The sequence below is a fragment of the Pseudorca crassidens genome, chromosome 18 (assembly GCF_039906515.1).
Source record: "Pseudorca crassidens isolate mPseCra1 chromosome 18, mPseCra1.hap1, whole genome shotgun sequence".
Taxonomy (NCBI): Eukaryota; Metazoa; Chordata; class Mammalia; order Artiodactyla; family Delphinidae; genus Pseudorca; species Pseudorca crassidens.
In genome coordinates, this window is record NC_090313.1 from 30872468 (window position 1) to 30887823 (window position 15356).

Sequence of the window (15356 nt, forward strand, 5' to 3'; positions counted from 1 at the left end):
TTGGGGAATGGGATTCAGCATGTGAAGGAGCGGGCTGGTGATTGCCACTTAACATCATAAGTTTGGTAGCACAGTTTGACTTTTGAAACTTTGTGTAGGTATTACTTTGATTAAAAATTAAAATGAAACTTAACCCCCCCCCCATTAAACCCAAGAAATGTTTGGAGACACACTTTAAAATTGTAAAGTGCTATAAAAATGTTGTGCGTTTTTTCATTGTGGAGAGTCACTGTCACACTGACTTGACGTATTTCTAGTTATTCTTTTTAGAACTTTCCCATGTGTTTTAGAGTTATATAGAACATCTTAGTCTGTATTTTGTCTCTTAAGACCTTCTGTGTGATGTGGTTCCTAACCAGCCTTTCCATCTTCTTTCCTTCAATACTTGGCTTCAGTTTCTTCCTACATGAAGTATAGAGAGAAATAGATGAGATGATCCCTTTGGTTATTTACTTAGATCATCACCAAAGAACTGTGTGAAAAGAAAATTGAGAACCAATTCACCATTATTGAAGCGGACTTTTATCTAATCTTCTAGAGAGACTTTACTGAAGTAGTTTTGCATTATGGAATAATGAATGAAGCTAAATCCATACATTTTAGGATGCAGTTTTCTTTTTTAAACCTGTGTTTATTATAATCCTATAATGTAAATTATGATCTAGGTTGTAGGGAGGTTGTATGTATTAAACCATTTTCTTTTATAACTGTTGTGGTTTTTTGTGCTGTACTTTCCACATGGGTGTTTATCTGTATGTGACACCAAGTTCATGGGACTCTCACTGATGTTATGGGTGAATAATATTTGACTTTGTAACCAAAGTCACTTCAGTAAGCTTGGTCTGAATATCTGGTTATCTAATGGATGATTTAGAAGTAATGGAAGTAGATTGCAGACAGTTCTCTTTGCCATGCTGGAATGGCTGTTAATACTGCCAACAAATTTGATTGAACCCCAAAAGGATCAATGTAATGCTGACATGAAGAGGCAACTGCCTTTTATAGTTTTCAAGTAAAAATTCAAACCCTATGAACGATTGAATTTTATTCTCTTCACTCAGGGAGCTAACAGAATGAGAGGTCGGCTTGGAAGTGTGGACAGCTTTGAACGATCCAACAGTGTTGCTTCAGAGAAGGTATCTAAGCAGAGCTTCCTTTTTGCCTACTATTGCAACTTGGTAAAAACCAACACTAATATGATAATATGCGTGCTTAGTTATTTTGTTATGAACTCTTTATGACTTCTAAAAAGTAACTATTTGAGCCTTTATTATTTTAAAGAAGATTCTGGCTATTAGCATGTTGCTCTTTATTCAACTGAGGATTTCTCTTGCTGGGACAGAACACATCCCTTGCTGTCTGGCTCTGCTCTGTCAGGCTTTTTACTGTTTGGAGATAGTATACTTTGGGGACAATATTTGAGCAACTGTTGATCCAGGGCCATAGAAAAAGGAGCCGTATGATTATTGCACTTATACAGTGATCTTTTTATCTTTTTTTCTCTCCTCTTATTACTTCCCCCTCCCCCATATTTAACCCTTTTAACTGCAACATTAGGCTCTTCTTTATCTCATAGACAATTCTCAGTAGGTTTGGTTTCCTGTTTCCTGTAACATGTAACCTGAGGCAAATGCAACCTATTTTTTTTAATGGAAAATATTAAAATATGTTCACTAAACTTTCTGTTGGTAGAATTGAGGACTTAGTCCAGTTATGAGTCGATTAGCCCTAACCAAAGTTTATCAAGCTAAACATTTCAACAGTGGAGCCTGTTCTGGAAAGTATAAACAGCATACTTGTCTAAATTGAAAGATTTATGATGTCTACCCATGCAATATGAGAGGCATTCTGGCATAGCTCACTTTTCATTCATTTCCTGTTTTTCGTGTCTTTTAAAACATTTTTACCTCAGGGAACACGTAGTTAGATAGAAGCATCCATGGTGAGGGAAGATACTTAACAGGCTTTATTTTATTTCCCTGAAATCTTTGCCGTGAGACTTGGACACTTAAGCGTTGTGATATTGTTTTGACAGTACAGGAAACATGCAACCGATATGTCACGGAAATCAGTAGATACGTAAATACAGACTCCACCCTCTTTCAGTCAGGATTTCTTTTCATCTTTCTGGCAACAGTGAGAACAGTACAGTAGCTGTAGAGCATTTTACCACAAAGGGTTAGGGGAAAGAATACCTCTTCTTATCATCCCTTTCACTTTCTGGCCTACCTTTACGGATGCTGTCTTACAGCTGCTTATCAGAAGAAATGGGTTGTGGCGATAGTGATCAGCCTTCAGCGTGGTTTGAGTAAAAAAAAACAAAAAACAAAAAAAAGCTACAACAGTTTGTCATGACTCAGGAGGAAGAAGAGGCACCCTGTCACGGTTGAGCTCTGCTTCTGAGCAGGTCTGCCATGATCGGTGTAGGAAAGAAAGGCCTGACTTCTTGCGTTTCAGGACTGCTCCCCAGGAGACTCCCCGCCAGGGACCCCACCAGCTTCCCCACTGTCCTCAGCTTGGCAGACGTTCCCTGAAGAGGATTCCGACTCCCCGCAGTTTCGAAGACGGGCCCACACGTTCAGCCACCCACCTTCGAGCACGAAGAGAAAGCTGAATTTACAGGATGGGAAGGCTCACGGGCTTCGCTCCCCTCTTCTGAGGCATAGCTCCAGCGAACAGTGCAGGTGAGTCCAAACCTCTCTCCAGAAGCTGGAACAAAATTCTCCTGTCACTCTCTTCTGACCACCGTGGAGTCAAGAGTTATTGTGACTTCATGCTGTAGCCAACATTTAGTTTTCAGAAAAATAAATGGAATTATAAAAACCTTCGTTACTAAGGGAAACAGGCAAGCTTTAAGGCACCCCGAAAGAGAAGAGTTAAAGCATTTTGGATGGAAATATATTTTTTTTTCCCCAGAAAAATGGAGAAAACAAGATATCAGGCAGTTGTTTTGTCTGAAAAACCTCTGACAACGCATGTTCCTCAGTGTCTCTTTGACGATGGCTTTCATGAAACAGTCAGCAAATTTGCAGATAACATAGCAGAACTTCCTGTAAGCACAGGGGTTAAAAAAATCACCTACATTACCTTTATACATGAGGTAAAAATTGGCTGTGTTTTATTTCATAATAAATTAAAGCCAAATGTGAAAATTGTTAAAAATTTTATCTAGAATAAAGTGATGTTTACAAAGAAGAATACATATACCATAATTGACAGGAGGTAACCATTAGAAACTATCTTGCATGGTATTTAAAAAATATTTAACAAAATCATTTGGCATTTGGTAAGAGATAATAAAGGGGGTAAATTTGGAATTGTAGAATGATTATACTTCTTACCGTGTAGTACAAATCAGAATTTATATCCTAGAACTAATTTTGTTTTTCTTCGTTACCTATGAGTTTGGTTCAGGAAACGGTCTGATAGGGGTTCCAGTCAGAGAGAAAAAAAAAAAACAAAAACAGAACTCTAAGTAAAAAGAAGATTAATTTTTATATTAGTTGTTATCAAATTTACCAGCATTTCTTTTAAGGATGCAATTGAATGCTGATTGTTGTTTTTTGAATAATTTGATATTAAAAAATAAAACATTTAAGATATATAAAAATAAAGTAAATTAATAGAACTAATTATCCTCAGATTTTCTTTTATGAAAAAGGATTAAGTATTCATGTATATATGAAAATTTTTAATGATCATTTATATTTACCCAAGACATTAAGTCTCTTTTTCCAGGAAAAATTATTTTCAAGAATTTAAAACATTAATTATTTTAAACTATTAATGATGTCTGTTTTTCCTTATGTTTTCCACATTTCATAAAGTATATGCTCAAAGAATTTCTGTCCATATGAAAAGATGCTATTTATATCATGGTAAAAACTTGCTATGAAAAGAATCTTCTGGGAAAAAAACTTTGTAGATTTAGGGATTCAGATAAAACCATGGCTGCACAATTCCACAGGCTGCAAGAAAAGAACATGGACATTAACGTTTGTTAAGCCAAAGGTATTATGATTACGATGACTTACAACAACCAAACATGTTGTTCTTAAATTTTTAGAAGGGTTTATATCTTTAAAATAATTAAGTCTTTGAACTACTGATAATCAGTTTTTCCTTCTGGAACTTGTTTCCTGTAATTATTTGTGCTTTCCTACTTTTCCCCCTTGAAGTATCTTTTGCGTGTCAAAACAAACACTTTTTGTCCGAAAATTGTTAAGAGCTTTTTAGAGACAAACACATATGCTTAGACACGCTGCATAGATGAGGAATTCAGTTTGTGGACAATGAACTAGGTCACAGTCATCTAATAGAGAACTGCATGCATATAAGTTTTTTTCCATATAAATTCAGCCCTGATTACATTAATAGCGAGAACCTGTGTATATGCTATTTCATAGTGAATGAAGATTGTGCCAAAATGTAAATTAAGACAAATTTGCTGTATTTTCTGTACCCAGCATCTTTTCATCAGTTCGGCACATGCACAAGGAGAGTAATTCTTCCTCCAGTCTTCCAAGTCTTCACACTTCCTTCTCTGCCCCTTCCGTCACTGCCCCCTCTTTCCTGAAAAACTTTTACCAGAATTCAGGTAGACTGTCCCCACAGTATGAAAATGAAATCAGGTGAGATCAGTGTCCTTTGTTTGCAAAGCAACATTTTCTGCAGTGATATACTGATATGTTACTAAGAAGTGGCTAATTAACTTTAGAGTGACATGAATGCATCCGTATGTTGTGCTTGTTCTAACCTGTTTCTAATATATTGGTTTCATTTCCAATTAATTTGAAGAAAACTTTTAAAACCAGTGTTTCAGAGCTTTTTGATGACATGATTATCTTACTTTAGGGATTATTTTTTTTGTACTGTTTGTGTGTTTCTTTGCCTTTGGCCCCAGAGTCTAAGCCTTGTTTTGTTTGGGGCAAGACCTGGTGCTAACACATACTAAGCAAACCTCCCCTGATCAGGCCTTTTGTTCTTAGCTTCTCTGGACATATCTTATGGAACCCAAAAGCCACTGATTTAAACAACTATGCTAAAGTAATGGATATGATATATCTTTATTTTTAAGTATATAGAATATTTCCTAGACGTTTCTCTGATTTTTTCAATGACATAGACCTTCTTTTCTGAATCTCAGTGTAAGACACATAATGGGTAGAGGATCATGTCGATAGCAACTCTTTCAGACAACATGAGGGAGCTCTTGAATCTTGTAGATATTTGATTTTGCTTTGTTTTTTGTCCCCAGAATCGAAAACGTGTAGCCTATTCAATCTTATTCCTTGCTCTTATAGCTACACAAAATTAAATATAGTGATTTTTTAAGAATTGCCTTTAAAATTTTTTGAAATTATGAAATCTTACTGATCATGCAAATTCTCAGTGGGATATTCTAGCCTTTGGAATGGGGTGGATTAACTTGGGAATTCTTCTCAAGGGGTTGTTGTTGGCTTAGAAGCTTCTGAGATTCATTCCTTTTTTTTTTTTTTTTTGCGGTACATGGGCCTCTCCCTGTTGTGGCCTCTCCCCTTGTGGAGCAACAGGCTCCGGACGCGCAGGCTCAGCGGCAGTGGCTCACGGGCCCAGCTGCTCCGCGGCATGTGGGATCTTCCCGGACCGGGGCACGAACCCGTGTCCCCTGCATCGGCAGGCGGACTCTCAACCACTGCGCCACCAGGGAAGCCCTCATTCCTATTTTTATGTGTAGCTTGAGCCATTCATTTTTATTGCTGTATAGTATTCCATTTAATACACCAGAATTTATCCACTCTCTTGCTGATGGATACTTGGGTTGTTTCTATTGTTCGATAATTGGCAATTTTTGCAGTCAGGGAGAGGAATACATGCTATCAACTAGCCTGTGTGCCACTAAAATCTTCTTGGGTATTCTTTTGACCTCCTTTCTTTTAGACTTAGGGAATCCAAAAAGTTAGCATATAATTAGGTAACCCACAGTAACTAGTTAAATTAGAATAACCCTTGAATTATCCCTGAATATCTTTTGTCCATGTGTGTCCATTTTTTTCATCCCAAGAAAGATGATTAATATTGGATTAATAAAATTTTGAATCTGAACCTTCCTCTGAATTAGTACAAAATTATGTTGAAACATTGAATTGCTAGCGAAGAAAGTTGATGAAGACAATTTTAAAGAGTTTTTCAGCGACAACCTTATGGGAGAAGATTTAAAAGAAGATAGCCATAAAAATAGCATAATGTATATGGAATATGCAATGAATTTAGAGAACTGAGGATGTACACATATAAAAATGTCAGTTTGCCTCATCTCCATAGTACTACTTATTAAGAATACGGTGCTTTCAGTGACACCCATCTGCAATTTCCTGTTGTTATGTTAAAGTGAACATCTGGAGAATCCCTGTTTCCTTTCAGAAATAGAACCATGCCTGAGGTGACAATTAGGAACAGCCATAAGAAGGTCAAAGACTAGCTGTGAATAGGTTATAGAGTACAAAAGCAGTGACTTTTAAAAAAAAGATTATTTATAGTTTTTAATGTATGGTTATATGTTCATCTTCGGTAGTTTCTGCCTAGATGTATGTATCATTCTTGTGCCTAGCATCCCTTAAGCCTTCTGTGCCTCATTCTAATAGGAGGATATTGAGGTCAGAGGACAAATATTTAGTTGTTGGTTTTTTGTTTTTTTTTTTTGTGGTACGCAGACCTCTCACTGCTGTGGTCTCTCCCATTGCGGAGCACAGGCTCCGGACACGCAGGTTCAGCGGCCATGGCCCACAGGTCCAGCCGCTCCGCGGTATGTGGGATCTTCCCGGACCAGGGCACGAACCCGCGTCCCCTGCATCGGCAGGTGGACTCTCAACCACTGCGCCACCAGGGAAGTCCAAATATTTAGTTTTGTATTGAAAAAAAATTAACTTTGCAGTGATCTTATTTGAAATGCTATATTTAAACATGTGGAGAACTTTTAAATTTATAGGATCATTAAAAATCATCGTATTTTCTGTACTTTGTAGTGTTCTCTTGTCTCTGAGAAGTTCTAAAAATCAGAGATCAATTTCTGGCATGTTTTTGTTTACTTTTTGTATGCTGCTTTGTAATTTGACAGCATAGAATCAATAAACCAAAAAGACACTTAACATTTTTCATTAAAAAGTACACTAATCACTAAAAACTATACCGGAAAAAAAAAAAAAAAAGTACGCTAATCGTAAGCATCCAGCTCCATGGATTATCACAGAGTGAACATCCCACATCACCCCAACCCAGTCAATACATGGAATGCTACCAGCACACCTTCAGCTCCTCACATGTTCCCACCGAATCTCTACCCCACATCCTGACCTCAAATACCATAGTTTAGTGTTGCCTGGTTTTGAACTTTCTATAAATGGAATGATACAGCATAAATTCTTTTATATCTGGCTTCCTTCACCTAAATTAATTTATGAGATTCATTCCTATTTTTATGTGCACTTCAGTTCATTCATTTTTATTGCTGGATAGTATTTCATTTACTATATCACAGTGCATTCATTTGCCAGTGGACATGTGGGTTATTTCTAGTCTTTTGGGTTTTAAAGTGTACCCTCCCTGGATATTATTATACATGCCTATAGTGGTACATACCCATGCATTATTGATGACTATCTACACAGTAGTAAAATTATTGGACAAAATTCACTCTTAATAGGTTTATTTCAATTAGTAAGTCACTTAGACATAAATTTACTAGTTAGAATCTTGGAGAGAGTTTTTAAAAAATTGGTATTGTGAAACGATTCCAAATTTACAGGAGAGTTGCAAAAATATTATGGAGAACTGCTGACTCTTTCTCCAGATTCATCAACTTTTAACATTTGCTTTATCAGTCTGTTTACATGTATACATACATATATATATATATGCATATATTTTTTTATTCTAAGCCATTTGTGAGTAGGTTGCAGATATCATGTCCTTTTACTCTGAATACTTTAGTGTGAATTTCCTAAGATGAGGATATTCAAGAGTGTGGTTTTATGTCAGCAATTTCTGAACTCTACATCTCTCATTATTACTGGTTTCAGAGAAAACATCATATGCACACAATTACCATGATACCTAGAACTATTCAGAATAGAAAGGAGGTCCATAAAACTATGAAATATAATTTAATTTTACTTGGGTAACTCATATCTTATTAGATGCATAGAGTGGATCTCTAAATATTCATAGTCAAATAAGGTATGTAATTTTCTTTTTTTTTTAATAGATCTTCATTGCAGTATAATTGATTCACAATACTGTGTTAGTTTCTGTTGCACAACAAAGCGAATCAGCAATATGCATACACATGTGCCCATATCCCCTCCCTCTTGAGCCTCCCTCCCACGCTCCCTATCCCACCCCTCTAGGTCATCGCAAAGCACCCAGCCGATCTCCCTGTGCTATGCTGCTGCTTCCCACCGGCCAACTATTTTACATTTGGTAGTGTGTACATGTGGATGCTACTATCGCTTTGCCCCAGCTTTGCCCTCCCACCCCATGTCCTCAAGTCCATTCTCTATGTCTACCTCTTTATTCCTGCCCTGCCACTAGATTCATCAGTACCATTTTTTTTTAAATTCCATATATATGCGTTAGCATATGGTATTTGTTTTTCTCTTTCTGACTTACTTCACTCTGTATGACAGACTCTAGGTCCATCCACCTCACTACAAATAACTCAATTTCGTTTCTTTTTATGGCTGAGTAATATTCCATTGTATATACGTGCCACATCTTTATCCATTCAACTGTCGATGGACACTTAGTTTGCTTCCATGTCCTGGCTATTGTAAATAGAGCTGCAGTGAGCATTGTGGTATATGTGTCTTTTTGAATTATGGTTTTCTCAGGGTATATGCCCAGTACTGGGATTGCTGGGTCATATGGTAGTTCTATTTGTAGTTTTTTAAGGAACCTCCATACTGTTTTCCATAGTGGCTGTATCGATTTGCATTCCCACCAACAGTGCAGGAGTGTTCCCTTTTCTCCACACCCTTTCCAGCATTTATTGTTTCTAGGTTTTTTGATAATGGCCATTCTGACCAGTATGAGGTGATACCTCATTGTAGTTTTGATTTGTATTTTGTATTTCTCTAATAATTAGTGATGTTGAGCATGTTTTCATGTGCCTCTTGGCCATCTGTATGTCTTCCTTGGTGAAATGTCTGCTTAGGTCTTCCACCCATTTTTTAACTGGATTGTTTGTTTTTTAGATATTGCGCTCCATACGCTGTTTGTATATTTTGGAGATTAATCCTTTGTCTGTTGTTTCGTTTGCAAATATTTTCTTTCTCCCATTCTGAGGGTTGTCTTTTTGTCTTGTTTATGGTTTCCTTTGCTGTGCAAAAGCTTTTAAGTTTCATTGGGTCCCATTTGTTTATTTTTGTTTTTATTTCCGTTACTTTAGGGGGTGGGTCAAAAAAGATCTTGCTGTGGCTTATGTCAAAGAGTGTTTTTCCTCTGTTTTCCTCTAAGAGTTTTATAGTGTGTGGTCTTACATTTAAGTCTTTAATCCATTTGGAGTTTATTTTTATGTATGGTGTTAGGTAGTGTTCTAATTTCATTCTTCTACATGTAGCTGTCCAGTTTTCCCAGCACCACTTATTGAAGAGGCTGTCTTTTCTCCATTGTATGTTCTTGCCTCCTTTGTCGTAAATTAGGTGCCCATGTATTCATGGGTTTATCTCTGGGCCTTCTATCCTGTACCATTGATCTGTATTTCTGTTTTTGTGCCAACACCATATTGTCTTGATTACTGTAACTTTATGGTATAGTTTGAAGTCAGGGAGCCTGATTCCTCCAGCTCCGTTTTTCTTTCTCAAGGTGGCTTTGGCTATTCGGGGTCCTTTGTGTTTCCATACAAATTGTAAAATTTTTTGTTCTAATTCTGTGAAGAATGCCATTGGTAGTTTGATAGGGATTGCAATGAATCTGTAGATTGCTTTGGGTAGTACAGTCATTTTCACAATATTGATTCTTCCAATCCAAGAACATGGTATATTTCTCCATCTGTTTATGTCATCTTTGATTTCTTTCATCAGTGTTTTATAGTTTTCTGAGTACAAGTCTTTCACCTCCTTAGGCAGGTTTATTCCTAGGTATTTTATTCTTTTTGTTTCAGTGTTAAGTGGGAGTGTTTCCTTAATTTCTCGTTCTGATTTTTCATTGTTGGTGTATAGGAATGCCACAGATTTCTGTGTATTAATTTTGTATCCTGCAACCTTACCAAATTCATTGATTAGTTCTAGTAGTTTTCTGGTGGCATCTTTAGGATTTATTATGTACAATATCATGTTATCGGCAAACAGTGACAGTTTTACTTCTTCTTTTCCAATTTGTATTCTTTTTTTTTTTTTTTTTTTGCGGTACGCGGGCCTCTCACTGCTGTGGCCTCTCCCGCCGCAGAGCACAGGCTCCGGACGCGCAGGCCCAGCGGCCACAGCCCACGGGCCCAGCCCCTCCGTGGCACGCGGGATCCTCCCAGACCAGGGCACGAACCCGCGCCCCCTGCATCAGCAGGCGGACGCCCAACCACTGTGCCACCAGGGAAGCCCCTGTATTCTTTTTTTAAAATTTATTTTTATTTTTGGCTGCGTTGGGTCTTTGTTGCTGTGCACAGTCTTACTCTAGTTATGGCATGCAGGCTTCTCATTTCGGTGGCTTCTCTTGTGGAGCACAGGCTCTAGGCGCACAGGCTTCAGTAGTTGCAGCACACGGGCTCAGTAGTTGTGGATTGTGGGCTCTATAGCACAGGCTCAGTAATTGTGGCACACGGCCTTAGTTGCTCCACAGCCTGTGGGATCTTCCCGGATCAGGGCTCGAACTCGTGACCCCTGTATTGGCAGGCGGATTCTTAACCACTGTGCCACCAGGGAAGCCGTGTATTCTTTTTATTTCTTTTTCTTCTCTGATTGCTGTGGCTAGGACTTCCAAAACTATGTTGAATAAGAGTGGAGAGAGTGGACATCCTTGTCTTTTTCCTGATCTTAGAGGAAATGCTTTCAGGTTTTCACCATTGAGTAGGATGCTTGCTGTGGGTTTGTCCTGTATGGCCTTTATTATGTTGAGGGACGTTCCCTCTATGCTCATTTTCTGGAGAGTTTTTATCATAAATGGGTATTGAATTTTGTCAACAGCTTTTTCTGAATCTATTGGGATGATCATAGAGTTTTTATTCCTTAATTTGTTAATGTGGTGTATCATATTGATTGATTTGCGTATATTGAAGAATCCATGCATCTCTGGGGTAGATCCCAGTAGATCATGGTGTATGATCCTTTTAATGTGCTGTTGGATTCTGTTTGCTAGTATCTTGTTCAGGATTTTTGCATCTAGTTCATCAGTGATATTGTTGTATAATTTTCTTTTTTTGTGATAACTTTTTCTGGTTTTAGTATCAGTGTGATAGTGGCTTCGCAGAATGAATTTGGGAGTGTTTCTCCCTCTGCAATTTTTTGGAAGAGTTTGAGAAGGATCAGTGTTAGCTGGTCTCTCAATGTTTGATTGAATTTGCCTGTGAAGCCATCTGGTCATGGACTTCTGTTTGTTGGAAAATTTTTATTTACAGCTTCAATTTCATTACTTGTGATAGGTCTGTTTGTATTTTCTAATTCTTCCTTGTTCAGTCTTGGAAAATTGTACCTTTCCAAGAATTTGTCCATTTCTTTGTTGTTGTCCATTTTATTGGCATAGAGTTGTTTGTAGTAGTCTCTTATAATCCTTTGTATTTCTGCAGTCAATTATGATTTCTCCTTTTTCATTTCTAATTTTATTGATTTGTGCCCTCTCCCTTTTTTTCTTGATAAGTATGGCTGAGGGTTTATCAATTTTGTTTATTTTCTCAAAGAACCAGCTTTTCATTTTATTGATCTTTGCTACTGTTTTCTTCATTTCTGTTTCATTTTTTTCTACTTTGATCTTTATGGTTTCTTTCCTTCTACTGACTTTGGGTTTTCTTCGTTCTTCTTACTCCAGTTGTTTTCAGTGTAGGGTTGGATTGTTTATTTGTGATTTTTCTTGTTTCTTGAGGTGAGATTGTATTGCTATAAACGTCCCTCTTAGAACTGCTTTTGCTGTGCCCCATAGGTTTTGGGTCATTGTGTTTTCATTGTCATTTGTTTCTATGTATTTTAAAATTTCTTCTTTGATTTCTTCAGTGATCTCTTGGTTATTTAGTAGCACACTGTTTAGCCTCCATGTATTTGTATTTTTTACAGTTTTTTTTTCCTGTAATTGATCTCCAATCTCATAGCATTGTGGTTAGAAAAGATGCTTGATACGATTTCAATTTTCTTAAATTTTCCGTGGCTTGATATGTGACCCAAGATGTGATCTATCCTGGAGAATGTTCCATGTGCACTTGAGAAGAAAGTGTATTCTGTCACATTTGGGTGGAATGTTCTATACATATCAGTTATATCTATCTGGTCTATTGTGTCATGTAAAGCTTGTGTTTCTTTATTTACTTTCTGTTTGGGTGATCTGTCCATCGGTGTAAGTGGGGTGTTAAAGTCCCCTACTATTATTATGTTACTGTCGATTTCTCCTTTCATGGTTGTTAGCATTTGCCTTATGTATTGAGGTGCTCCTGTGTTGGGTGCATAAACATTTATAATTCTTATATCTGCTTCTTGGATTGATTCCCTTGATCTTTATATAGTGCCCCTCCATATCTCTTGTAGCTGTCTTTATTTTAAAGTCTCTTTTATCTGATACAAGTATTGGTACTCCAGCTCTCTTTTGATTTCCATTTGCATGGAATATCTTTTTCCATCCCTTCACTTTCAGTCTGTATGTGTCCCTAGGTCTGAAGTGGGTGTCTTGTAGACACCATAGGTATGGGTCTTGTTTTTGTATCCATTCAGCCAGTCTGTGTCTTTTGTTTGGGGCATCTAATCCATTTACATTCAAGGTTATTATCAATATGTATGTTCCTATTACCATTTGCTTAACTGTTTTGGGTTTGTTTTTTGTGGGTCTTTTCCTTCTCTTGTGCTTCTCGCCTAGAGAAGTTCCTTTAGCATTTGTTATAGAGCTGGTTTGGTGGTGCTGAATTCTTTTAGCTTTTGCTTGTCTGGAAAGCTTTTGACTTCTCCATCGAATCTAAATGAGATCCTTGCTGGGTAGAGTAATTTGGTTGTAGGTTTTTCTCTTTCATCACTTTAAGTATATCCTGCCACTCCCTTCTGACCTGCAGAGTTTCTGCTGAAAAATCAGCTGATAACCTTATGGGGATTCCTTTGTATATTATTTTTTGTTTTTCCCTTGCTGCTTTTAATATTTTTTTCTTTGAATTTATTTTTCTTACTTTGATTAATATGTGTCTTGGTGTGTTCTTCCTAGTGTTTATCCTGTAAGGGACTCTCTGTGCTTCCTGGACTTGGGTGACTATTTCCTTTCCCATGTTAGGGGTGTTTTCATCTATACTCTCTTCATATATTTTCTCAGACACTTTCTTTTTCTCTTATTCTTCTGGGACCCCTATAATTCGATTGTTGGTGCGTTTAGTGTTGTCCCAGAGGTCTCTGAGATTGTCTTCAATTTTTTTTCATAATTTTTTTTTATTCTGCTGTGTGGCAGTTATTTCCACCATTTTGTCTTCCAGCTCACTTATTCGTTCTTCTGCCTCAGTTATTCTGTTAGTGATTCCTTCTAGTGTATTTTTCATTGCAGTTATTGTGTTGTTCATCTCTGTTTGTTTCTTCTGTAGTTCTAGATCTTTGTTAAACATTTCTTGTATTTTCTCAATCCATGACTCCATTCTATTTCCGAGATTCTGGATCATTTTTACTATCATTACTCTGAATTCTTTTTCAGGTAGATTGCCTATTTCCTCTTCATTTATTTGGTCTTGTAGGTTTTTACCTTGCTCCTTTATCTGTGAGGTATTTTTCTGTCATCTAATTTTTTTTTTTTTATGAGTGGGATTGTGTTCCTGTCTTACTGGTTGTTTGACCTGAGGCTTCCAGCACTGGAGTTTTTAGGCTGTTGGGTAGAGCTGGGTCTTGGTGCTGAAATGAGGAACTCCATGAGAGCTCACTCTGATGAATATTCCCTGGGGTCTTAGGTTCTCTGTTAGTCCAGTGGTTTGGACTCAGAGCTCCCACTGCAGGAGCTTCCACCCGACCCTGGGCTCGTGAACCAAGATCCTGCAAGATGCCTGGGGTGGCAAAAAAAAAAAAAGAACAATAACAAAGTAAAAAATAAAATTAGACTGGGAAACTGATAGATACATTAGGAAGAATATAAAAATAAAAATGTAGATGAATCAACAACCAGAAGGTACATCAGTACCACAATAGCAAAAAAGAGGAGGAGGGAAAAGAAAAAAAGAGTGGGGGAGCGGGGAGAAGGCCTTGGCTGTGAAGGGCGGGGCCTAAGCAAGGGAGAGGTTTGAGTGGTGGGCGGGGCCAATGCTCAGGACCCACAGGGCTGGAAAAGGCCCTGGCAGCTTTGGGGGTGGGGCTTAGGCTCAAGGAACAGAAGGGGCCCAGGAGTGCCCCCCAGCCCTGGTCTCAGAGGGCAGGGGACCTCACCTGGGAGCCCAGCAGGCTTCCTGGGCTTGAGTAGGCGGGGCAAACGCCCTCCTCTCCTCTCCCACTTCTCCCGGTGGGATCCTCCCACCTGCCTCTCCTGATCTCCTTGGCCTCCCTTCTAAGCCCCCAGGACCAATTCGGCCGGGCTGGGGAGCCTTGGAGGGCAGAGGACCAGCCTGGGAGCTCAGCAGGCTCCCCTGGCCCGAGTGGGTGGGGCAATCAACCTCTCCACTCCTCTCCCGTTCCTCCTGGAGGGCCCCTCCCGCCTCCTCTCCTGATCTCCCTGGCCTCCCTCCTATGCCCCCAGGACCCACGCGGCCTGGATGGGGCTTTGGGTGGGGGGTACCAGCTTGGCAGCTTAACAGGCTCCCTGGTCCGAGTGGGTGAGGCGATTGCCCTCCGCTCTTTTCCTGCTCTTCCCTGAGAGTCTCTCCCACCTGCCTCTTCTGATCTCCCCAGCTTCAGGGGTGTCGATCCTGTCTGGCCTCCACTTCTCCTCCCCCCTCAGTTCCCCTTCGTCCTACCAGTTCACTTTGGGGTTCCTCCTGTCTCCTTGGGCATCAGAGTCCCCTACCAGTGGCCGGCAGGTGCCCTAGTTGTGGGGAGATGCTAACTGTGTGTCTTCCCACACCAGGTATTTTCTTTTCACTTGGATAACTCACATCTTATTAGATGCATAGAGCGGATCTCTAAATATTCATAGTCAAGTAAGATATATGGTAGGTTAGCACATAGGCTAACAAATACTATTTAAAGAGCATGTTAATTTGAAATTTTAAATTCAGATTAGGCATTCTTCTCCAG

The 15356-nt window shown here is 38.7% G+C and overlaps 1 protein-coding gene across 4 annotated transcripts in view; it reads left to right on the forward strand.

The window, feature by feature from the left end:
• TBC1D4 (TBC1 domain family member 4) overlaps positions 1 to 15356 on the forward strand; it is a 251307-nt gene that overhangs the window by 200020 nt on the left and 35931 nt on the right. For 3 of the 4 annotated variants that reach the window (XM_067713173.1, XM_067713171.1, XM_067713174.1), the window contains exons 9-11: positions 1062 to 1136; positions 2458 to 2684; positions 4467 to 4631. In XM_067713173.1, coding sequence (XP_067569274.1) covers positions 1062 to 1136; positions 2458 to 2684; positions 4467 to 4631 — 467 coding nt within the window. The remainder of the gene's footprint in view (positions 1 to 1061; positions 1137 to 2457; positions 2685 to 4466; positions 4632 to 15356) is intronic. The other variant, XM_067713172.1, reaches the window with a different exon arrangement.